This window comes from Callorhinus ursinus, unplaced genomic scaffold (genome assembly GCF_003265705.2).
Source record: "Callorhinus ursinus isolate GAN/ISIS: 27379988/994484 unplaced genomic scaffold, GSC_fseal_2.0 scaffold7, whole genome shotgun sequence".
Taxonomy (NCBI): Eukaryota; Metazoa; Chordata; class Mammalia; order Carnivora; family Otariidae; genus Callorhinus; species Callorhinus ursinus.
Genome location: NW_027397069.1, coordinates 71,393,382 through 71,419,673, shown reverse-complemented (window position 1 = coordinate 71,419,673; position 26,292 = coordinate 71,393,382). Strand labels below are relative to the sequence as shown.

General features: G+C 42.7%; 1 protein-coding gene and 1 pseudogene across 3 annotated transcripts; both read right to left on the bottom strand.

Moving 5' to 3' along the window:
- LOC112826389 (methylglutaconyl-CoA hydratase, mitochondrial-like) overlaps positions 1–14,503 on the bottom strand; it is a 15,460-nt pseudogene extending 957 nt beyond the window's left edge.
- A 1,707-nt stretch (positions 14,504–16,210) lies between these two features.
- AMER2 (APC membrane recruitment protein 2) lies at positions 16,211–26,032 on the bottom strand. 3 transcript variants are annotated; one of them, XM_073894773.1, is made up of 2 exons: positions 23,216–26,032; positions 16,211–18,128 (listed from the first exon to the last, which is right to left on the bottom strand). In XM_073894773.1, exon 1 carries the CDS (start codon positions 25,907–25,909, stop codon positions 23,786–23,788), a length of 2,124 nt encoding a protein of 707 aa, XP_073750874.1. In that variant the 5' UTR covers positions 25,910–26,032; the 3' UTR covers positions 16,211–18,128; positions 23,216–23,785. The 3 variants fall into 3 exon arrangements, with proteins under 3 accessions (XP_073750874.1, XP_025730278.2, XP_025730279.2); XM_025874493.2 differs by having other exon boundaries at positions 16,211–23,300; positions 23,438–26,032; XM_025874494.2 differs by having other exon boundaries at positions 16,211–24,654; positions 25,033–26,024.
- Positions 26,033–26,292: the final 260 nt, after the last annotated feature.

Genomic DNA, 26,292 nt, shown 5'->3' with positions numbered 1-26,292 from the left:
TCTTCTTTCTTTCTTTCTTCTTTCTTTCTTTCTTTCTTTCTTTCTTTCTTTCTTTCTTTCTTCTCTTTCTTTCTCTTTTTTTCACTCTTAGAGAGGGAGACAGGCGGGGGGCAGAGGGAGAGAGATAATTTTAAGCAGGATCCACATTCAGCATCCCAAGTGGGGCTGGATCTCATAACCCTGAGATCATGACCTGAGCGGAAATCAAGAGTCAGATGCTTACCCAACTGAGCCACCCAGACGCCGCACTGTCCTCACTTTCTTATCAGATTTTAAAGCATCTATAGCTTTTGAGAGCATTTTTATCAGATTTTTACTGAACGAATTTTTGCCATAAGCTCTATTTATTCCAAGCACCACAATTCCTTGGTTCTCCTCCTCCAGGTACCACACCTGCAGCCCGTCCTTATCTCAGAGCTGTAGCCCCTCATTTGGGCAACCTTCTGGAGGCTGGTGCTCAGTCCAGGGGCCCAGATCGCAGGGCAGCCTCCACCCGGGGCCAAGCCATGCATGGCAAGCAGCCACTGAGCCACCCAGTGCAACCTGCCTGCAAGGTGCCCAAGGCCCCAGGCGCCACCACCACCACCACCGTCTTGTCTGCTTAAGACTTTCTTTACACAAAGATGTGAAACAAATACGACAAACCAATGAACAGTCTAATTTTTGTTGTGGGCATTGGGTGTCTATTATCCTCTTCTCTGAACTTTACTATGCATTGAAATCTTTAATATTTAAACATAAAAAATGAAAATAATGAAAGGAAAATTTGAGGACAGAGGTTGAAGGATCTACAATATCATGCCTAGTTCTGAAGTTTATTCTGTAGGTATGAAGAGTGTTTGCACAAACCTAATTTGAAAAAACAAAAAAGAGTGAGCAGAGGGCAGACTCTGGTCAGCTGTGCTCCAGAAAGATTATGCTACCAGACACATAAAACTTTATTCTCTTGCTCTTTCTATGATACATACTTAATTCCATCCATAAACTCTGATGTATTCCCTGTCTATTCTCAAAGTTGTCCCACAGGGATTACTGGGGAACCCTCACTCCCATTTCACCACCAAGCTAGATGCTTCTTGAGTCAACTATAGATCTGTGGTAGAGAAGATTTTGGTTATTGTAAGGAGTGAATGAGAAAAATAGAGACTGAGGGTGGGGATAAGTTCCAGGAATTAAGAAACATTGCTGCTATTAAGAATACCCTAAAGGGAGCAACTTAAAATTAACACTCAAAGCAGAGTTTGTGTGAATGGCATGCCAATTCCCTGGTGGCCCAGCTATTTTAAGTACCTGCTTAGCTGCATGTGATTAAAAGGAACACATCAAATCCAAAAACGCACACATGTCACAATCCCTCACTTGTTCCTCGCTGTTTGGGGAATCATTCCAAAGCATGTCATTACATTTTTCCCAGGAGTAAATTTGCCTGCACAAGAAGCTGTGGGCCACGTCTGCTCCTCTTCTCCCGTCTGCGTGTGTCCCAAACGAGCGCCTTCAAGGCTAAGCCAGGAATTTCCCATGAATCACGCACTGTCGCTGAGGCAGAGCACTCTGCAACCTGGCTGTAACTCTGTCTGCAGTGGATGTATGTCTATTAACATTTCTGCTTCCTCCCCTTATACTGTGGGGCTGGCTACCAAGTGCTTCTTGAAAGAAAGAAAGAAGGAAGGAAGGAAAGAAAGAAAGAAAGAAAGAAAGAAAGAAAGAAAGAAAGAAAGAAAGAAAGAAAGAAAGAAAGAAAGAAGGAAGGAAGGAAGGAAAGAAAGAAGGAAAGAAAGGAAGAGAAAGAAAAAGAAAGAAAGAAAAAGAGAAAGAAAGAAAAAGAAAAGGAAGAAGGAAAGAAAAGAGAAAGGAAAAAAAGTCTCGTAAGGGTGCTGACTCAACAAGTATGTCTGTCTATTTTGCGAACCTCGGGGCCCTCCTCACAACCCTTTTATTCATATTTCGCTGTCTCTTCTTCTGGGTCCCCGCGGGGCTGTTTCAGACTGTCAGTCATCCTAAGTACCTCCCTGGCATTTGAGCCCTCCTTGTCCTAAACCAATGCCTGTAGTTTGCGCTACCGGTCCTTGTCTCCCCTACAGTGATTTTCCCACCTTCCTCTTCGCCCTTCAGGGAAATTTGGTTTGCATGTGGTTCCTGCACAGTCTTTAGGGCTGGCTCTTCAGTCCCGCCGAAATGCATTTGCTGCAATGATTGGACCAGAGGAGGTCACATGTCATGGGGCTAGCCAATTAGAGTAATTCAAATCCCGGGCCACCGTGATTGGGTCAAGGATGCGCTTAAGACCCAGATTAGTCTAGTCCAGGCCCATGCCAGGATTCAGGCATCCCCATCCAGGAAGAAACCTCTCCTTTTTTGCTGTACTCGATCCCAAGAGGAGTCCATTGTCAGGGACTGGGCAGTGGCATCTGAGGATCGGAGCCAACATTCACAGAGAGTGGGAAAGAAACCAAGTTCTGATGACATTGTTTGAACTCCTAGATGCAGCCCTGTCCTTGGACTTTTCAGTGCATGGATCTGGTGTTTCTGTTTTGTTCCAGTCAGTTGGAGCGAGGTTTTCTGTCACCTGCTGTTGGCCAAGTCCGACACATCCAGTGTCTTCCCCACGCCCCAAAGCAGCCTCCGCAGTTCATCACACAGACCCTGTCGCCACCCTTCAGCGGGTGGCCTGCCTCCTACTGCGTCGAGAGAGAGAAGCCAGCCTGTACAGAGTCCACAACTTCCCTTGGACTTCTCAGCTATCTCCACCTCCATCCCTGTTGGCGTATCCTCCAAGCAGTGCTTCCTCCTGTCCGCAGTGAGCTGGGCCCCCTGTGCTCAGGATCCAGTCCCCCTGCCCTCCCCTGGGATTTAGCTTTATCAATTACTCCCTCTTCCTTTTATCTCCAATCTCTCTGCTCCAGTGGCCCTTTATCTTCAGTGTATGAACTAAAAAGGGAAGAAAAGAAGGAAAGAAAAACAACTCTCCTTCTTCCTGAGAATCAATTTGTCATCCCTGTTCTTCACTTCACAACGTGTTTGCTTCCAAAAATATTCTATACTCCCTGTACTTTCTTATCATTCATTCACTTCTCAGTTCACTCTGGCAATTAGAATTCTGCCCCTCTACTCTCCTGAAACTGCCAAGTGCAGTGGCCTAATTTCAGCATTTCACTCCTCTGCAACAGTTGATTCTGCTGATTTATCCTCTTCTAAATGGCCTGCTGAACACTTCCCTCATAGATCTTCCTGTTCCTTTTCAGTGGTCCCTCCTCCATTTTCCATCCCTCAAGCCAACAAATGTGTTGCCTCTTCTGGATTACAAAACCTGTTGAAAAATGGACAAAGCCTATGGTTTGTTTCCCTAGAAACATGTATTTTGCATGGTATTGATCAAGGTTGTTTGTAACAAACTGGAGAATACGCTCCAGCTAGGGGAGTCAAAAAGGGGCTTTTCCTGAGAGCACAGACAGTTCATGTAAAGGTTGGGAGTGCGAAACTTCCAGGAACCCTAAACACACAATAGAACTGCTCTGCCTCTGCCTGCTGAGAGAGCCCCCAGAGAAAAGCCCCCACCGAGTTGCTGGCCCCAAAACTGTAGCAGCTCTAGCAGGGACTGTGCCAGCAAAGTGGCGCCCTGCAGCCCAAGCTTCTCTCCCCATGTAACTCCAACCGGATCAAGTCCCTCACGAGGTCCACTGTCTTCGGGTGACCCAATTTCCAATCAGGGTCTCTCCCAAGCTCGTCTTCCTGGCAGAGCCTAGGTCTTCATGCAGAATCCTGGCTTCAAAGGGAGTGGGACCTGTGGTTTCCACTTTTCCAGCTCTGCACTGGAGAAAGGGGGCTAAGCAGGATAATGTCAGGCTAATCAATCTACTGTATCACTGTGGGTGTGTAAATGCAAAATTCAGAGACCGAAGCTTAAGAAACATATTTTAAATGTTAAGCTTAAGTGCTTTAGTTATGATTTTTGTTTTTTGTTTTGTTTTGTTTTTGGTCACAGTTGAAATGGCCTTTAATAGGAGAAAGAATGTATTGGCTCAGACAGAAAGTTCAAACACAGAGCTAGCTTTGTCACAATGTGTCCATGATTTTGGGCGCCAGGGTTTGCTCACTCAGGAGCTCTCTCATTCTCATAGCTCTGTTCCCACTGCTTCTCTCTCAGGCAAGATCTCCCTGCGGTGATTAGTTGGCCAAGAGCAATTTCCTGTTCATATTCCCACCAGTACAGCAATTCCAGCAGACAAAGAGCCCTTTTTCCCAAATGGTTTTAGCAGAAGATCTAGAGTGATGTCTCCTTGGACCAGTGAGTCAGGCACTCCTCCTTGAATCCACAACTGTGACTGGGGGGTGCAGGGCTCTGAGTGGTGTGCCCAATCCTGGGTCCAGAATGTGGGGCCATTTCTACATGAACAAGTTGAATTGAGGGATATTGGGATGGAGGTGCTCCCCAGAGGAAATAGTATGTTGTTAGCCAAAGAAGGGAGAATGGATGCTGGAAAGACAAATTCAAGAGCTGTCTCTTACACCAGAATTCTACTTCTTGTCTTCTGTTCCAGATTCCCTTTGGATAATCTCAGCTACTTCTGTGGCTTCAGCTGCTGCCTTGGCTTAGGACCCTTGGGTCTGGAATAAACCTTACTTTGATTATTTTCATCCAGTGGAATAGAAAGCTCAAGTCAACAAAAGATATAGTCCATTTGAAAGGAATTTTTTAAAAGGGATTTTTTTTAGAAGGAGGAAGGACCTGTCTTTTTCTTTCCTATCTAAAAACATGTTAAACAACATTCTGAAATGACCCTCGTTGCTTCTGGTCTTCTACTAAAAATGGAATTGTTCACTGTCAGATAATCCAGCTCATTTTGTCAAAATGGAGGACATGGGTATTTTTGTCCACAAAGGGAATGTTTTTAAAAATAAATTTATTATTCCTCTTTTGGAACAGAACTCTTGATCTTTGGGATCTTCAATTGAGATCTTCAATTATTCATTGATTTCATCTAAGGAAGTTTCAATGGTCATATCTAACCTCAATTGTCTTAATTCCCAGCAAGCATGATTTTGAGCAATTCTCTCAGGGTTGTATTTTCTCTTCCCTTTAGTGTAGTTTATCTTCTGGGAAAGAGGCACACAGATTTGAGTAGGTGACTACCTTAAAACCAGTTTCTTAAGACGTGTCCAGGGATAGAGGAACAAATGAATTACGACCTAGTGTTACCTGCTGGTATCCAAAAATATTCCCAAGCACTAATCCCACCCAGACCCAGTTTCCTATCTTTAAAAGACATTTTCATCTCAAGGTCCTGAAAACATAACAGCTCAATATATCTCAAATGAACTCATCTTTAATATTTGCTTTTTGTTCAATATTCCTTATTACAATGAGTTACTATCTATCTTTTAAAAAATCAGAAATTTCTGAGTTGTCTGTCATCTCTCTCTTTCTCTCCTTTCTTATCCAATTGGTCATCAAATATTGCTACTGCCTCCTGAATCTCTCTCGAACCTGTATCTTTCCGTCTTCCCCCGCACCTCCTTAATGAAGAAGACCCTTTCCAGGAATTGTGGGCAACTAACCTGGACTCATAACAAAAGCCTGAAATGCTCTTCTCCATTCCATCCTTCACTGGAAAGGAGAACCAGACAAGCATCCGACTTCAGCTCTGGCTTTAAACCTGTCCCCTCCCTCACCACAGAACCTCACTCACCGGGAGGAGATCATTTTTCCCTCTTTGGACTTCAGTTTCCTCATTGTAAAATGAAGGGATTAGACTATAATCTCCAAGTCCCTTCCCGTTCAAAAGTTCTGGAGTTCTAGTTCCAACCACTCTGTCCCCACCCCATTTATCTCATGGGGTTAGTGTGGACATTAAAACGATTGTACTTTCAGTGCCATTTGGAGGTGACACTGATGAATTCATGCTAATGAGTCCCACGCCTAGAGATTTAAAAACTCATAAGTCAGACGTTTCAAGCACAGTCACATATATTCAGTCCAGGGAGCAGAGCTACTGGAACCCTCTCTAGTCACCGGGGTGGCCTGGGGGACAGCTTTCCAGGCAGGCCTGGAGAGTTAGCTCCAATCCGGCAGGCAGAAGTTCAGAGAAGGCTGTGGGTCTGAGTCTTTACTAGTCTCAGCCCCAGAGCAACAGACTCCCAGGGGACGTGGGCAGGGCTCTCCTAAGCACCTGCCACAGCCTCCCTCTCTTCACTCCTTTATGGTTTTCTCTTCTTTCATTTCTTAGATAGCGGGTGGCGGGGGGATTGTTTTAGTAGCTGGTACCAGATTTCTATCAGGGAGGCACCTGTTTAGGAAACCCCCTGAGCCAGCCTGTCCGGGGATGGTGGGAGAGTGTGCTCATTTAGTAGGTGGGGAAACGAAGGGGAAAACGGGAACAGGCAGTACATAGAAAAAGAAGCCCGAATGGCCAATGAATATAGAAAAATCTGCTTGGTCCCCCAGCTAATGGCTGACTGGTGAAGAGTACAGAAACCCCGCTGGTCTCAAGGTGGATGGGCTTCACAGTGAAATACATTCTCCTGAGTTCCCTGTGGGATCAGGCTGAGGGAACTTTCAGGAAACCACCTCCTTGCTTAACTGGATTTCTTACCATTGGAAGGATGGCATTTAAACTCGGAGGACCAGGTGACCCCAGCTGTCATTTACATTATGTTAGTAACGTAACACAACTGTGTTGCTTTCTGACTTTTTAAAATTAAAAAATGTATTAAGCCTGGGGCGCCTGGGTGGCTCAGTTGGTTAAGTGACTGCCTTCGGCTCAGGTCATGATCCTGGAGTCCCGGGATCGAGTCCCACATCAGGCTCCCTGCTCGGCAGAGAGTCTGCTTCTCCCTCTGACCCTCCCCCACCTCAAGTGCTCTCTCTTTCTCATTCTCTCTCTCTCTCATAAATAAATAAAATCTTTTTAAAAAAATGTATTAAGCCTGTATATTGACCTGTGTTTGCTACTCTATATCACACCAGAATCCACTGAGATTTTTTATGTGCTATTGCTCTGATTACCTAGCGGCTCCTGGGGGGAGGAAACATACACAGATTTTTCCCAATGTAAAGCAGGGAGGACAACTGAACTCACTGGTCACAGTCTTGAGTTTCCCTAAAATACCAGTGAATCTCGTGTGAGTAGGGGGCGTTCATGACGGTGTGAAGAGCTGGGGCCCCCAGGCTCTTCCTCTCACAGTCCCATGGAGAATGATATTAATGCAGCATGTGGAGCTAATCAGAGGGGAGCCAGGGACAATTCTATGGGGCTTGGTAAAAACATGACATTTTCTTCATATTACATCATATAGTTATATCAAGAAAAATAAGATAGAAAGTAACAGACAAAATATTTAATACTGACTTTCCATAAAACCCTTCAATAAAACCTTTCCAAGAACTTTATTGAGAAACTGGAGCTGGCTCTCCCTGTGTATGGCATGCCTCTAAGGGTTTAAGCCTTAGCGGTCCCACCTTCCTTTTCTACCGCTTGATAGTCACCATGGAGGAGGAACCGTGTTCACCCAAATGGGTGATAAAAAATTGAACACCATTTTGTAAACCTTTCAAACATTTATAAAAGTTGAAATTAGGTTTAAAGAGTCTAATGGCTCCTTCTCTTTCATGGTGGAAGTTCTTCTGATCAGGGCAAATGGACCTCTGACCCAATTGGACTTTTTGACCCTGATGACTGATGACTCTATAAATGGAAGTTCTCCCTTGTGTATCTTGCATATACGAGAGCAGTCACTCAGAGGACAGCGAGAGTCTGCTAAACCAGCCCTTGGCCCAAAGCATGCTAACTGGGAGGACAGAGATGGGGACCCAGCCAAATCCTCCCCTGCCCCACACTGGGCAGCACCTGAGGCTATGGAACCCTGCCCCTTGCCCTTTTCCAAAACAGATTCCATTCCCGTCTCCACCCTTTGTCCATCAGGTGGGCAGCAGTGGGGGAGGTGGATTTCCAGGTGCTGGATCACCTTGCTTGCATTTTCTAGCACTGCAGGGAGTCCTAGGCTTTTTCATCTGTTCCCAGGCCCGTGAATACCATGAGATGATGTTGGGCCCTCTCTCCTCTGCCCAAGCCACTCTCTGGATCCCCAAACCAGGGTATGGCCAACCACTCTGGGCCCTGCAGGAGATCAGCTCCTCCAAGCATACCTCTGAGGAATGTCTAGTTAAAGCCACAGGAGGGAGTGCAAAAGTAACTCTTTAAAGGTTCAGAGAAACAGCCTCATAAAATAACTAAGAAACAAGTGCAGCTGGTAGATCAATGGGGCATGTAAGTTATGAGACTATGGTATCAATTTTTATTTCTTTATTTATAGACACTATAACAAAAATAACCTTTCAAAAGTGTTATTCAGGCTTGATAAAATTAAGCCTCTCCCCCTCTCCCCCCGCATCCCTGCAATACTGCAATCCAGTTTTGATGCTAGCCACTCAGAGTCAGCATAGAATGCACAGGTTAAGGGCATGGTCCCCAAGTGTCCTCATTTCAGATGCCTGCCACAGGTTCGGTCACCTGCACTTCCGACTAACTGGCTACCAGTTTGGGGGGATCCCAACAGCCCCTAAGGTTTGATAACTCATTAGAATGACTCAGAGAACCCAGGAAAGTGCTATACTTACAATTATAGTTATGAAAAAGAATACAAATCAGGACCAGCCAAGTGAAGAGTCACATAGGGCAAGGTCTGGAGGGTCTTAGACACAGAGCTTCTGTGTCCTGTCTCATGGAATTGGGGTTGTCACCCCTCCCAGAACAATTCACCACCAAGAAGCTACTCTCAGAAGCCTCAGTGTCCAGAAATTTTGTTGGGGTTTCATTACTTAGGCATGATTGATTAAATCATTGGCTTCAAAGTTGAACTCAATCAATCTCCAGCCCCCGTCCCCTCCCTGGAAGTGGGGAGGTCAGGCTGCTGTCACAAGACTTGGAGCCCTAGGCTTCTAATCACATGGTTGGTCTCTCTGGCATGACCAGTCCCATCCTGAGTCACCTCATTAGCATAAGCTCAGGTGCGGATGAGGGGCTCCCCATGAATAACAAAGACACTCCTGTCACTCAGGAAAGTCCAAAGATTTCCAAGTTAATTTTTCAGGAAGCAAGACCAGACAAACTCTATTATAATCTCTAACAACACTAGTTTATTGATACAAGATTCTCAGGATAATCCTCCCAGAAAAAGTAGGTATTATGTGGATTTTCCACTACAAGAGAACAAATGAACTGTTGGGAAGATAATTCCGGGCTAAATGTCAGTATGAGAGCAGGTTATCTGGAGAACAAAAAACAAAGATAGCAGGAAGAAGGAAAGCTTAAAACCAAAATGCACAGTCATAAAAGAAAGGTTAAAAGATTCAAGTCCCTGGGGTGTGGAAACTATAGACCATCAGAAAGAATAGAGCCAAATAGGTTTCACCTTTTATGACTATTTAAAGACCTACAAATTGAGAGATATCATTATGGGAAGACCAATATTCTCTTGAACAAAATGTAGGACTTGGACTTGCCAGATGATGGGGCTCTCCACTCAGAAGAACTCTACCTAACACCCACCAGGCAGGCACAAATTGATGGATATGGTCATGCATCAGGCCTGGTGCATATCTGCCAGACTGAGAAAACAAGATGTGACAAGAATCTTCTGAAGTGTAGTCCCATGGGCAAAAGAAAGATTTAGAAGCTTGTTAAAAAACACATTACCATCTGGAAGTAAGTACAAGACATAGATCTATGAGAAATTGGTGTCTTCTGGGAAACACTGAGGTGCTAGCAGAGAAAGATCTTTTTTGATTATCACTGTATTCTTGCTGCCAATTTGGAGGGCCTGGTAAGCAAAGATGTCAGATGTACAGGTCTTCATTTTCTTCAAAGTGGGAAGCTTGAAAACTAACCCTCTATAAATGTGAATTTTTTTCATGTTCATTTCATGAAAAGTGTATAATTCTGTATAAAAAGGAATATACAATTTTCCTAAACATTGAGACCTTGATTGTATCTGTTTGATATATTCTTCACTAAATATTAGTTGCTTCCAAACATACAGACATTTGGTATCTGTAGACCCAACATTTAGATAACTGTCTTTTTTCACATAAACCTTCACTTCCCTGATAAGTGAAGAATATTATTTAAACTTTTAACAAATACACCAATATTACATCCATTCTAAGATGCATATTTTCACAATTTTACATCTCTAAAACTGGGTACATATTTGAATCAATGGTGTCTCACAATTATAATTGCCAGAATTGTTTTTTTCTTTATGACACATAAGAGAATGTGCATCTATAAAACCATAGATTGGATGAAATATGGCAATTGCTTAAAATAATGTTATTAGACAAAACATTTAAACTTTAAAGAAGCCCATTGTCTTAAATAGCTTGAATGCTTTCAGAACATGACAGGAATTAGGTGTCCAAATTCTAGAATTGTTAAAGAACTTTAAAAAAGTGTCTTCAGGCATGTGAATCTACAGCTTTAAGACATCATTTGCTCTCCTTTAACCTCTTAATGTGATAAGTTATAATAATAGATTTTTTTTATGTTGAACCATATTTGCATTCCTGGAACAAACCCAACTTGATATGATGGATGTTGGTTTTATAGACTACTAGATTCAATTTTCAAATAGCTTATATGGAAATGTTGAATTCCATAATAGAGTTATGGCTTAATTTTCCTCAGATATATGCAACAAGGAACGGTTCTTCTTTCTCTTAAAGAGATGGTGTTACATTGGAATTACCTGATCATTAGTTGTTTGGTAAAACGTTGGTTCTGCCATCTGGTTTTACCGTCATGTTTGGAGGGGGAGAGAGAGTTTTCACTACCAATGTCACATCTTTGTAATAGTTTCAGGACTTTCTACATTATCTATTTCTTCTCACGTCAGTTTTGGCAATTTATGTATTTTTGGAATTTGCATATTTTGTCTAAATCTTAAAGTTATTGGCATAGCTTTATAGCATTCTTTATCTTTTTATCTTTGGCACACAGACACAGTGCCCATCTTCCCATTCTGAATCTTATTATTATCTTTTCTTTTTCTTAATGAATGTTATTAGATGTTTTTCAAAAGAATTGATTTTTGTCTTTGTTGATCCACTTTAGAGTATCTTTGTTTCCAGTCTCATTACTTTCTGCTACTTTATATTACTTGTTACTTATACTTTTTATGTGTTTATTCTGTTATTCTTTTTCTAACTTCTTACATTTGATTAAAATGGATTCTTTTTTTTTTTTTTTTAAAGATTTTATTTATTTATTCATGAGAGACAGAGGAGGAGAGAGAGAGAGAGAGAAGCAGAGGGAGAAGCAGGCTCCCAAGGAGCAGGGAGCCTGATGCGGGACTCGATCCCAGGACCCTGGGATCATGACCTGAGCCGAAGGCAGACGCTTAACCATCTGAGCCACCCAGGCGCCCTAAAATGGATTCTTAACTCATTAATTTGTAGTCTTTTATCTTTTCTGTTTTAAGCATTTTAGGCTGTAAAATTCCTTCTAAGTGACCTTTAGCTATATTCCATGTTTTAATATATGTTTTCATAATTACGTACTTCCAATTGTTTCCTAGTATCCATTTTCATTTGTTCTTTGATTCATAAGTTATTGAAAGGTGCATTTAAAATTTTTCCAAATGTATGGAGTGGTTTTAGTTATCTTGTTTCTACAAATTTCTAGCATACTTGTAGTAAAAGAACACGTTCTGCCTGAAACTGATTTTTTTGAAAAGCTTAAAACTTACTTCATGGCTTAGGATGTAGCCAAGTTTCATAAATGTTTTATTTGTACTTGAAAGGAATGTGGATTCTCTAATTGTTTGATCCAGGATTATATATGTATCTAACTATATAAGTGTTTCTCAAATCTTTATCCTTACTGATTTTGTGCCTGCTTGATCTTTCAATACCGAAAAGGTCTACAAAACAGCTCTTCTGCTCTGATTGTGGATTTAACTGTCTCCTGTTTGGTCCCCAGCCCAATCTTGAACCATGGAACTGGAAGTTCTAGTCCAGGAATCAGTAGTAACATCCAGGGATTTCCGGCCTCCCTTCTGTGATAGCTCAACAATGCATATAAAGAAATGAAAATGAACTTTGTCTGGCATTTTTAATTGTTACATACAAGGATTTTTTAAAACTCTATCTAAACTTCTGTATTGCCAGAAACATGTAGGATCTTTAAACCTCATTTTTTCATTGGAAAATGGAAATAATAATATCTGAGGTTAAGGGTCCCCAGGAAATGACGCCAGGGCAGAGATCTGTACTCAGGGAATTTGTTGGGAAGTTTAAGTGCCCTTAGCAGAGAGTGTTATATCTCACAAACTCATACCCACCAAGCTGAGCATGAACCTAACACATTAAAGAGTCGATGGTTGTTGAGCTAAGCCAGATGGCATGAATCTATTTTCTGTCATATACAATGGATGTAACCTATCATAAGATGGAAAGCTGCAGCTAGACTGTGACATAAGACATGGGATCACTGGAGCACCTGGCAAGTGTTGTCCCTGAGCTGCCCAAGAGAACCAGAATCCTCTAGAAAGTTCCTACATCCCCTGGGCAACAAAGCCAACATGGAGGCACCGAGAACAACTGTCAAGGACTCTCAATTACTTCTAAAAGGCCACTTTTATGCAGGGCATGGGGAATATAGAAATCTCAGGGGCTGAGAAGGAAATTAAACTCTCAAACTGTAGACCTAGTAGCCAGAAAAGCATAAAATCTTTTTTTTAAAGATTTTATTTATTTATTTGACAGAGAGAGACACAGCGAGAGAGGGAACACAAGCAGGGGGAGTGGGAGAGGGAGAAGCAGGCTCTCCACGGAGCAGGGAGCCCGATGTGGGACTCGACCCCAGGACCCTGGGACCATGACCTGAGCCAAAGGCAGACGCTTAATGACTGAGCCACCCAGGCGCCCAAGCATAAAATCTTAAATGATCTTAAATGGGGACCCCCTCCTTGATGGAACACAAGTATATACTTTGCTGCTTCAAAGTATATATGTAGAATAACAAAGACAAAGGGATGTGTCTGTAACCCTTGGTCCTGGTCTTTGCCCAGATTTCTACTTTTTCTTGGGAATATCCCTTTCTTCATCTCACTGCTGGTTCATGAGCACCTGACATATCCTGGAGTGCGCAGGAGTCTGTGAGTAAAAGGCATAGGTGGATAGGAAAATTCAAGGGCAGTTTTCCATTGCTTTGTTCTCTTGGTTTAGATTTATGGTATTAACCTCTTCCTTCTGAGACATATGTTTTCACTCCCCTTTCATTCACAATTGCTTCCTTGGGATTCTAAACTTTCAGCCTAAACTTCTCCACACAGTGAAAACAGCATAAAAGGAGAAAATTGTGAATGCCCTTAAAACTCTCCTGTGCAGGCTCACAATGGAGACTGACATATCTCAGTATGTTCAGTGTGGCCAACTACTCCCTCTGTGTCAGAATAGATGGGTTTCTCTGACTGAGTTTGGCTGCTATGTCATATGAAAATGGTGTTATCATTAAATCCCAGAATCCCACATCCCACTCAGGGTAGGGCGATGCTTACTCTGTGAAAAGTGTTCAGGAACTGAGACTGATTCAGAACATAGGCTTTGCTCATCCGTGACTTGAAATGGTAGAGGCATTGCCTTCTTGCTTAAATTATTTTCTATCTCTCAAACCCATATAGCTACTTCTTTTTTTTTTCAGGTTAAACACATCAATGATCTCTTTCCATTAAGTGGGTGCACTAAACCTCCCAGCTACCTGAGGTACCCAATACCTCAGTTATGGTGGTGCTGTCTCTTACAACCCATTGTCTCATGTCTGGGGGTGTACACTCCTTTCTGATTTCAGTGCCATTGTGTCTGGTCATTGTTGTTTTAGCTGCCAACTTTCTAACCAGCTCAACCAGCTCAGCTACTGTTCTTGACCTCTTCTACAAAAACTAGCTTTTTCCTTCTACTCTCTCCTAATTGCATGTAGGCTCTTCATTTCAGAATTATGTGTCTCAGAATAAGACACTTAAGACCACCTTGACTCCCATTTGTTTCCTTGTTTGTATATAAGCATACTTCACCACTCTACACCTCCACCCCAATCCAAGAGGTTCATATTTATCTCTAGGTACATCAAAACAAGTTCTCTTTTCAAGACTATTTCAACTCCAGCCCTTGAGGTTTTAATTTTTATAAATGCTTTTCTTTTTTTTTTAAACAAGAGGAACTATATGAACGTATGCAAAAAACATACTATGTCTTAGACACCTTTCTTTCTGAAAGTTAATAATGGTACAAGTACCCTCTAAATTAAATCTTGTTATCCTCATTTTATAGAGTAGGAAATTGTGGCTCACGGAAGTTAAGAAAATTGCCTGGAGAGCGGATAAGTGCCCAAACCAGAATTCAAACCCAGATTCTGTTTGGTTTCCAAACTTGGTCTCTTTTTACCACAACTTCCGGCTTCAAAGACTTTAGGGTGAGTCTCCCAGCCTCTATGAGCTTTAGCCTCCTCATCGCCTTATTAAAGGGAAATTGAGTTCAGTTATTTTGAGGTGCTTCCATGCTAATTCTAGGACAAGAGAAGAAGAGAGGGGCAAGTCAAAGGGGCTGGGAGAAAGGGGGAGGGGCGGCACAAAGGGAGTAGAGGCTTTGTAAGTTTCTATTTCCCTATTTCTGGTTCTATTGTGGTATATTTACTCTGCTTTCTGTAACTAATCAGATCTCCCTTTGGAAGTTTACCCTCATCATGTTCTACGGACAAATATGAATTTTTCTTGTCATTTAAGAGAAATACAAGCAAGTGTAGTGTGAACAAGCCTATTTTAAGGGAGGCATACTTCAAAACAATTTGTGCAGTCATCGATTGTTATTTTTCAAATATAAAAGGGCACAACTTCCTTAGTCTTTACATTGAGTTTCAAACTACTATGAATTTATTTATTTTTTATTTATTTATTTATTTTAAAAAAGATTTTATTTATTTATTTTATAGAGAGAGCACAAGTAGGCAGAGAGGCAGGCAGAGGGAGAGGAAGAAGCAGGCTCCCTGCTGAGCAGGGAGCCCGACAGTAGGGCCCGATCCCAGGATCGTGGGATCATGACCGGAGCCGAAGGCAGCCGCTTAACCAACTGAGCCACCCAGGTGCCCCTCAAACTACTATGAATGTAAACCATTAGACATACAAAGTGAAAACATACCCCTGTTGAAAATAAAACCACAGTCCAAAATGGCAGCACTCAGGCCAAGTCACCAAACCAGGACTTAGTACCTAACCTGTGCCTCCCCCAGAAATTGTAAGGAATTTTCTGATGAGCATCAGAGGTAATCTGCCACTGGGGCCCTCTCCATCCCCCAAAGGAAGATGAGGTCAGCCAACTAATAAAAGCCACTGCCCTTCCCCTTCAGGGAAGGTGACCTTGCCTGAAATAATCCTTTTTATTTCTTTTACTAATAGCTCTTTGCCCCACCCTCCTTCCTATAAAAACCCTCTATTTTGTACAACTCTTCAGAGTATCTCTCTACTTGCCGAAAGGAATGCTGCCCAATTCATGAATTGTTAACGAAGCCAATTGGATTTTCAAATTTACTTGGTTGAATTTTGCTTTTTAACAACTCCGCCCACCCCCAAACAAAACAATAAAAGCCAGAAAACAACTCTTTAAAAAAAGACTCCAGTTAGCTGCTCCTAATAATCACAGCAGAGTAGCTGGCTTCACGTTCCTGCACTAATGAGGAATGGAGATTTTCTGAGTAAAAGGTTCAGAAATCAGATCCATGTGAAGACAACAAGGCTTTTGAAAGGCAACCACCCTTGGGGCACCTGGGTGGCTCAGTTAGTTAAGCGTCTGCCTTCGGCTCAGGTCATGATCCTGGAGTCCCGGGATTGAGTCCCGCATTGGGCTCCCTGCTCAGCAGGGGGTCTGCTCCTCCCTCTGACCCTCTCATGCTCTCTTTCTATCTTATTCTCTCTCTCAAATAAATAAAATCTTAAAAAAAAAATGAAAGACAACCGCCCAAACCAAACAATAATTTTTCACTTGTTTACAAAGTATGGAAAGAAATACAGCCCCCCCATCAGTTTTTCCACCAATTTCATACACACACATCACCTTGCCATTATCACCGTCATTAGTATCAGTTCTAAAAATTGAAGAGACTGGAAATAAAATTCCTCCTGGAAAAATAACAACCAACAGATTTCACTTTAAATGTAAAGGAGCAACAAAATTTATTGACTGAATTAAACACAACAGTTAAAATGGCAGTGTTGTATTTTCATTTTAAGATGTTTGAATGAAACAAGAAAAGTGCTATTAGTCCAAGCTTCTTACATTCATTAAAAGAGTGACTATCAAAAACAGCAACATGCACAATGATACATATGCACAAAATGGAATTATATCAACAAATATACAAAATACCCAAAATAAAATATTTACAGGTTTAAAAATATAAACATTGGTTCATTTATCCCATTAAATCATTGGAGTGGAGAAAGGAGAAAAGATCCTATTGCTATTTAGAATCCTTTTTTAAAACAAGTTTTAAAAACATAGAGTAGTTCTAGGAGATGATTTTTGATGTTTGGGGGGAATTTAACATTCTATTATAAAAATAATATCTATAAACCTACTAACAATTTTCCTCCTGTGCACAAAAATAATACAGCCAAAAGCTTGTCCTCAAAGACATGCCTGACTTTCAGGAAAACTAATTATAGAAATGGAGTTTCTCATTTGGGTCTTCTTTGTCATTATTTTCAAATAACCTGCATTCCCTATATTACACTGAGATATTCCATATAAATAACTTGGTCAAAAACCTGAAGTTAGCAATGAGCCTGGTAGATAGCTGGAGTCAAGTAAAAGTGACAAAAATTTACTTTGCCTATAACATCAGAACCATTTTCCCTGATGTTCTTGATAAAACAACCACTCTCAGATCCTTCATGTTCAGTTAAATGTGTCCTGGAAGCAATAAGAAAGCTATTGTATTACTTTATGAGAGTTTCTCTTCTTTTCTTTAGAAATAACTGTGTAGTGGGGGATAAATGGTTGCAATGCAGATATTTAGAAAGTTCACTAATTCCTTCAGGCTACCTAGGACCATTTCAATACTTGTGTTACAAGTATTTACTGTGTGTCCGCTCGGTGCCCCTATGAAATCTAACCAGGTATTTTTAGTATCTCTGCTTTAGCTTATTAGATGATCCAGGTAGGTATCTGAGAAAGTTAAATATGTCTCCGATAACCAGTCACCTTGGCTATATTTTATTAAAAATGTTATCTTCACACACAAAGCAGAAATTTACTCTATCGATTATTGAGTTATTACCACAAATTACCCTAGTTTACATTTTAATAGAATGTAACCTGTTATTAAAATCTTCCACTGTGTCTCATTAAAATGAAGCCTAAAATTCATTTTAAAAGCATTTTACCAAATGTAGGCAGGCCATATATTAGGAAAATAACCTCCTTAATTATGACCATGATGCAATTTCAAATGGATTTTCCCTAAATACTGGAGGTATTAACAGAATCAGAGTGGGATAAAACAGAGGTTGCACGCTGCTGGATTCACTACTGAAATTGCTTTTGGTTTTAATATTGGCAAAACAGACATCAGATCACAAAATCTGTACATAGGTCTGCTTGTATGGAACTCTAAAGTAATTAATGAATATAGTCCACAATTTTGACTGGCCCAGGTGAGGAAAAAACCTGCTAGTCTCTGAGCTCTCCCTTTTAGGCTTGCATGTATAAAAGCCATCAAAGAATTAAAAATAAAAATACAAGTTCACTTTTAACTAAAACAGCCATCAGTCGGATGGTACCCACAATTATACAAATTGGGGTTGGCTCTTGCAGTTCAGAACTTTGATCAGTTTCTTACTTAAAACAAGTTTTACAGAAATTGAATCATATGGCTTAAAAAATGCATAATTAAAGCAGAAGCTATAGAGTTAGGTTTCTGATTCAAATTCTGTCCATTACTTAGGAAATGGGTGACTTGGGACAAAGTATTTCACCTTTGCGAGCATCATTTTTTTCCTCTGGGGATGGAGCCAATATCCACCCTGCATGGTCCTTGTGAACAGTGGCGATAAGAACATGAAAGGAAGCACCGAGCATCATCCTGGCACAGAGCAAACACACAGTATATGTTAGTTATTCTCCTTCGATATAAAATACTCAAATTCATGATGACTGACTTCTAGGTCTTCAATAATATTAGTTGAATGAATTAATGAATTGGAAAATATGAGTCAGGATTCAATGGCCATCGACAGAATGTAGGATGTGCTACTTTGGAAAGAGCCAGGAGCTTATCTCTGAAGTTCAGAATTGTATCCAGGCAAGGGATCACTCAGCTAGTCGCTATTTAAACAAACCACATGGAACAGCCAGAGCAAGCCTAGAGTGGGTTCATGGTGGAAAAACAAGGGCAACGTGCTTGGAATGACTGACATCCTACAGGGAAGAAGTGTTACCATGACAACAGGAGAGATTTCTGCCTATATTTTTGGTGTTAATCTCAAGAAGGAGAGGATACCGCCAAAAGCAAGCAGAGTGTTTGCCTATTAACTGTGCCTGGCTTCTCTGTCAGTGATATGAGCACCATCGTCTGGGACAAAAAACCAATTTTCAGCTTCATGGCGTGGGTTAGCTTTGTTTCTGTTGGAAGTGAACTGTCATGACATTAAGTAGTTCTTAGCTCTTGTGTTACTCTTAAGTTACAGAGGAGTTTATGTTCCCATCCCAGAGGCTAGGGGAAAAGAGAGAGAAAGAGAAAGAGGGGAGGTGGGGGGGGAGATGAGATGGGATGGAAGCAAACAAAAAGAATGAGTTAAAGGTGGCACATTAGGGAAATAATATTGCCTAACCCACATGGCTGCTAGGAGGACCATGTCAATATTTGTAAAGCTCTTAGTGGTCACTGGCACTTAGCAAGGACTCAACAAATGTTCATTATTGTTATAATTGCTATTATTATTTTGAGAGGAATTTGTGTGGCTTAATCCATACCACTCCTGTTCAAGTTTGCCGCATTCTGCTCCACCCCACAAACCATAAGCAACAAATGCAAAAAAAAAAAAAAAGGTAAAGTAAAATAAAGATGTTTTTCACGACTGTTAAGAAAGTCCAATCACAGTACAGCTATGTGCGAGCCCAGACTGAAGGGGTTTTTATGAAGTATTAGACACAGTATATGCCCCACGAACACAGGTTGCATTGAATTAAAGTAAACGTCGGTCATAAAATATGCCCAGTTTCCGTTCTGGAGGCTTTGTGACTATTTTAATCTTTCCTTTTTCAGTTTGAGAAAGAACACTTTTCCATAATCATGAAACTATCACTCTGAATCACTCCTTAAAAGCACTATCTGGAGTGAGATAATAGCATTCTTTATAAGTGGCTATAGTTGCAACAAACCATCTCCTTTAAAGCATTAGCACAGTGCAAAGGCTTTGAGAAGCAGTTTATGACGGCCTTTACAAAATCCTCAGAGGCAGACAGGCGACTGACCTTGAGGGGGAACCGCACTTCCCACCTGACAACGTTACAGACACGTCTTTTTATGAAGTAAATGCTGGCCTCTTGCTTTCCCACACAGATATATAAGCCACCGCTCTGCCACGCTAGCTTCGGGTCCCAAACTGTCATGAATATTTGTGCATAAGCAATCAAAAATTCCTAAGGCCGAGTTTCCACAAATAAGAATGGTGCTGTTCATCCCTTGGTCTGTCTGACGAATAGGGAGGGGAAATGGGTAGGCCAAGGTATTCAGGTTTCTCCTCTTATTTCATGTAGGTACTTTGAACTGGTCATTCCCAGTGGTGATAAGAGACAATTGTGATGTGTTCTCTTTTTGTTTAAGAGTATAAAATTCTTGAATTAATTTTTTAAGAATGATAAGGGGAGCAAAGTATCTGTGAATGTATTGGAAGATGCCTTCGTAGAAACCCAGCACAGGTGACCAAGGCCAGATTGTCATCATTCAGGAGAGAAATCTGGAATGACTACAATCAGGAAATGTGTTCCACTATGCAAGAGTCAAAGACGCCACCATCATGACAAGCGTCCACTTATGGCTATCTGAGGGCACCAAGCAAACATCAAACATTGGTGGGTACAAAGGGAGAGGACAGAAAGCTACTTTAATCAATCTCTTCATACAAAGTTAACAGTCAAAAGGCTCTGAAAACTAATCTGACAAAGACATAAATAACAAAAACTCAGATCAGTCGAAGAAACCTTGATACCTAATATAGTTTTTTTTTACCTTGGTAACTGTGCAAAGGGTTATTTGAATATTCATTTAAGTGCAAATACTTCAAAACTACTTCTGAGATTAAGGAAGAAAGGCTTTAGACCCAGTAAATCATCACTCTCATAGATGTTAAACACTTTGTATTTAAATAGGCAGATAATTTGTGGAAAACGTATCTAAAGGAAGTCCTTAATGTCCTATCTGTCATTGTTGTCATTAGGTGAAATAATAAAAATCTTTTCCTCTAACAATTGTTGAAAACGGCTGTAGTAAAATTTCTCCCAGTCGGTGCTAATGGAAGAATAAAAGCATCCAACTGCCATTAGTACTGATGCTAAAGTAGTTCAAGTAACATTGTCTGTGTAATGTAGTTATTAAAGTCAGGCTGTCTTTGTGCAGAGCTCTTAAACTCACTGATAAATTCAGGGCCAACAATTGATCTGACTTTTTCCTCTCTAATTTGTCCAGCTCTCTGACTAAAGAGACCTAATCAACTAAGCATCTCAGAATCATACACACACAGCAACGGTGTCATCAGCCCATATTTAATCTTCCATTAAAAAAAATCAGCAAATAGGCCAAATTAAGAAATGTATTAATAATAATTGGAATATAAATCTATTAAAATGCTGGGGGGGGGAGCAATCTCCAGGAACATGAATGAGAAAAAGTAGCCCTTGGCGCATGCACACACACACACACACGCACACATACACACACACAAAGCAAGCGACTGTGGGTGGAAAAGGTTAAGACGCAGGCTTCCTGCATTGGTCCTGATTTCCCATCTAGCTACAGAGGCCATTTAATTAATTGCCTGCATCCTTCATTTGACTGGTGTGGGTGGAATTCTTAAAGACGAGAGTTTTTTAAAAGTGGAAAACATATGGAAAAAAGAAGGAAAAGAGAAAATATTTTACATCTTGTATAACTGCTTAATAGGCAGGGGGAAATGAAGGTAAGTTTTGCTGACATTTTCCTTTACTTATAACAAGAAGACACAGCATAGTGGTATAATGGCAGAAATAAGCCCCCAAAATTATGAAAGCAAAACTAGTTTGTCCCAGTGCTAACAAAATAGATTTATCAATAGATTGCCTTTACTGTTAGAATATTCTCATCCATACTTCAGGTACTCCTAACTTTCCTGTACAATTGAACGAATGAACAAATATAACTCTGTGATGGATTCACGCAGAGGAGAAGATAACCCTCACAAGAAAATGCACAAGAAGAAAATAAACATCCTTTGTTTTACGGCTAGGAATAAAATTTATGTTCTTTACATTCACTGGAGGAAGATGAATGCATTTGGAGTCTAAATAGTACTATCAGTGTGAAATCAAATTTAAATCCCTTTCTCAAGACAGAAATAATTTGTAAAATATTTCCAAGTGTACAGTACACGCCTTTGTCTGTTAGTTTGTGCACAGTTGAGTGCATAAGCACGTGTGAGTGTGAGTGGCTTTATGAATTCCTGTTGGTGGGTTCAGAGTGCTTAAGGCTATATCTGATTATAGGACCTCATCTGTATAAGGAAATTAAATATTAAAACACTACTTTGAAATAACATTAAGGATCTGACACAGTGCAATAAAATCCAGTAATCTGACTACTAAAGAAATTCAACAAATCTCTACCACCTCTTCTAATTGAATCATTGCAAATTTAAAATGGGGAACGATTTGCTTTATGCTACTGGCTCAAATTTGTTTGCCTTTGATGTCCGTTTATTTTATTCCTTTCGTACTATTAAAATAGGTTTCCATATACTTAACTTGCCTCTTTCCTTCCTTTATAAAATAGAAAACAAGCTTGGAAAGCATATAATATCAGTTCATTACTTAGGCAATCTCTCTGGAAAATGGGAGCTATATAGAAGTGTTTGTGCCATCATATACATGTAGTTTTCCTTGAAAATGTCTAATCTTCCTGATACCATGAATCAATTCCTAGCAGAAGCTCCGGTCTTTTGATTAAACACACTGAAGTGCATTTCAAAGAGGATATTATATAATCATTAGATGCTAATAGCATTCTAGGAACTGCTTCAGTTAATCACTCAAACTATCCAGGCATATGGTAACCCATCCTGAAATAAATGTCTCATCTAAAATAATAGAAAATATACATATCAGGAAACCACTTTTCAAAAAAAAAATCTTGACATAGAGTGTTTATGATATATACACTTGCCAGTGTTATATTCTGAACATATCTGTCTCAATTATGAATCTATAAAGCAAAAGTCAAATAACATGAAAAACTGTATTTTTCTATTGGGTTTTTTAAATATGTTCCTCATTTGGGACTCCCCATATTGTAGAATGGTTGAATCCGAAATTTTTATAACCAAGGTAAAAATCTCTGAAAACCAGGATTGAGAGTGAGAAGCAAATAGTCTTTTACCCAAGACAAGACAGAATCATTCCTCTGGGACATCAACACAATAGACTTTTTTTTTTTCCTGCATTGAGAGCCAGAGATCCCATATAAAACAAAAACAGAATTGCTTTTCGGTTACAGTACATAAAAGAACATCAGTGGTTCAGGGACAGTTATCATAACTAGTAATAAAACCAGATTTTAAATTCGAGGTTACTGACAGATTATAAAATGTTAACAGCTGGATAAACTGTAAAATATGCATTATCTACACATGAAAATGTTACAGTTTATAAATGCTAAAATACTGTGTCTATTGGCATTTTAGTGAAATCTTTCCCTGATCCTCATTTCTTCACTGGGTGGGAAAGAAAAAGAAAAAGAAAAAGAAAAAACCTGCTCTGCTGAGCTTCTTATTTCTCCCCAAACAGATGCTCTAAACCAACCAAACCAAAATGCTCCTTTATTGTCCTAGTGGTAGATATTGACCTATTTGCATATCCAGCAACTGAAAGTAGGTAAGTTTTTGGCCAATCAGTGATCCCCTCTGCTCATCAGGTAAATACCTGGCTCTTTCAGCTTTGCAGGTGTTTCCCACACAGTGATACAGCAAAGGGTCTTTTTTCTTTTCTCTCTCTCTCTCTTTTTTTCCTGGAAAGAAAAAGGAAAAGAAGGAAGGAGGGAAGGAAAGTGTCATGGAAGAGGAGGGGCTCCTCTGGTGTTGGTAGTCGTTCCTCCAGGCCCTCTCTGGGCCCTGGCCGCGCCAAATATCATGGCATGATGCTTACATAGGTTTGGTTAAGTCCTGTTTTCTGCAAAGGCAAGTAAAGGTGACTTCCAAGTGTTCAGTGCATCAAAGGAAAAAAGAAAAAAAGTGATTTTTTTTAAGGTAAAAAACTAAAAGTGCTTGAAAATAATTCTCAGGGAACTTATCTGGAGAGGAGAATCCCACGTGTAGCACCCTCTCTCCGGTGTATCCTGCCCCTGCTGGCGGCACAGAGACCTCCTCGGTCTAGGCTCTGGAGCTGGGATGGTCCTAAAAGCTTTTCTTTAGGAGAAGCAAAACTTATTTGAGTGGTTTCCAGGGAAAGTTGTATTCCTTGACATGTGGTCCATCCACCTTGGCTTCGGAGACCTCACAACTTTTTGGCACTGTCATGGCACGCCGCTGCCCGGAGGGTGGTCCCAGCCAAACCTCGGTTGCTGACCCTGCGGACCAGCACTTTGGAAACGGGGATTTTTGTTCTGGGCATCTCACTCCTGACTGGTTGCTGGTGCACTACGGGATGGCTGGATGGAAGGTTCGCGAGGTGCTTGATGCTGATAGGGATTTTAGAGTCCTTCAGCAAACTGCCTGGTGTTCGCAGTGGACAGGTGATGGTGCCTGGAGACACAGGCTTTAACCGGGACAAGCAGGACGTCTCCTCGTTGGCGGGAACGACCGCCGGGCTTCCATCCGGATCTGCGTAGAGATCGTAGAGCGCGTCCCCGCTGTAGCTATCCCGGGGGATGCCCGCCTTTTTGCCGCTGCCCGCGCTGTCTTCCTCCGGGCCCGGAGTGGTGGAATCCCAGTAGCCCTCGTCACTATTGGGGATGCCTTCCTGCTGCTCCTTCTCGGGCTGTTTAGGCTCCTCCTTGGGATGGAGCTCGATGGGAATCCGGTTGAGCCTCCTATGCTTGCCCAAGGACACGTCCTTGGACCCTTCCGCACACCTGGCGTCTTTGGACGTCTCGGCCACCACCTTGGTTTCCAGGGCTGCCGCCGCCTTGGCCGCTCCCTCTTGGGGCCCTGGTCCTTGGTCCTCAGTCTGGGAGAGCATGTCCCAGAATTCCTGGAGATAGGTGTCGTCCAGCTCCTCCGGGCTCGCCATCTCCTCCCCTCCTCCTTGGTAGGCCACCACGCCGGGGTTCTTTTTAGACAGAACTGGTTTGCCTGGCCCGGGGGCATGCTTGTCACAGCTGGGACCTGCCTCGTCCTCTTGGTCTGCAATAATATCTCCACAGCCTGTAAGAGAGTCAAAGCTTTTCAGTGAAGTCACGTCAGAAAACATCAAACAAATACGATCGGCCGATGGGTCTGAGGGTGGATCAACAGAGGAAGGGTCAGGGATGGCCGCCGCTCGGCCGCTGCCGCATTCCGAGTCGACAAGGGGGACGGTCTTTACCGGAACGTCACCTGTCCTGGAGGCATCCTCGGCCGTCTGGACCTCCCCAGCGCCCAGCTCTGGGGGTGCCCGGGGCTTCTCGGCGCGCCGATGCCCCGCGGCGTCCTCTCCCCGGGCGCTTTCGGCCTTAGGGACCCCGGGGCTGTGGGCCTCTCGGCGGTCCGGCACGTGGGCGCGATCGGCGGAGGCCGGCCCCGGCTCTCCCCCTCCGAGCTCACCTGCTGGGTCTCCCGGCGCGTCCCTGCTGGGCTTCTCCGGCTCGCCGGCGGGTCCGGGCGTTTCCTCCTTGACGCACTCCAGGCTGGCGGTGAGCGAGCCCGGCAGAATGAGGCCGCCCGGGGCCCCCGCGCGCTCGCCCTTCGCCTCCGCCTTGGCCCGCTTGTCCTTCTTGTGCCAGCGCATGCTGCTGAAGAGCCCCTTCAGCCCTCTCTTTTGTTTGCCGCCAGCCTTGCTCGCGTCCGCCGGCTCGCCCTTGCCGTTCTCCGATCGCCCGTTCTTCTTCAACAGGGAGAAGAAGCTGTGCGACTTCGCCACCGAGCTGTTGGCCAGGGAGCCCACGCCGGTCCCGGCCGCCCTGGGGGGACCCGGGTTCGGCCGCCCCCCGCTGCGGCCACCCCCGCCGCCGCCCCCGCTGTCGCCCCCGCCGCGTGGCTCCTCCTTCTTGCTGCTCTCCAGCACCACCACCTCCGCTAAGCCGTCGTGGGTCCGGCTCCTCACCATGCCCGTCGGACCCGAGCCTTTCCCATCCCCTTTGTTTTTGACCCCAAAAATGCTGGGCATGGTGCCACCCGATTTCCTCTTCTTGAATAATTTGAAAGCAGCTTTATTAATCTTCCCCGACGGCTGCTCGGCGGCCGGCGTTTCGGCAGCACAATCACAATGCAAGTCCATGTCTGCCGCGAGGGTCCGGGCCCCGGCCTCCTCCTTCCTCCTGCAGACCCCCGCGGACGCGCGATCGCCGCCGCCGCCGCAGCCGCGCTCGCTGACAGCCTCGCCGCCGCCGCCGCCGCCGCCGCTGCTCCTGCTTGTCTCCATGGAAACCGAGAGGGCTAAGCAGCTTTCGTCAGCCGTGGGCTCGCGCCAGGCCACTGTCATCCGTATTCTAAATCAACCTGAGCCACTCTTGCTGCTGCCGCCGCCGCCGCCGCCGCTGCAGCAAAAGAAACACACAGAAAAGACCATCTCCCCTCCCGCCAAGGGCTTATATAATACCCTAACCCACTTCGGATCCGACTTGGCTTTGTGCTGCATAGTTTGTGTGTGTGTGTGTGTGTGTGTGTGTGTGTGTGTGTGTGTGTGTGTGTGTGGCAAGAGCAGGCAACAGAGCCTCGAGTCGATTGCAGAAATTAGAGTCGCCTTTATGGAATTCAGATTCCATCCAATCTTACCCACCTTCGGACTCCTCCTCTAGATAGGTTCTTTCCAGAAGCCCAATCGTGGATCACAAGATACCCCCAAAATGGACAAAGAAATTCAAC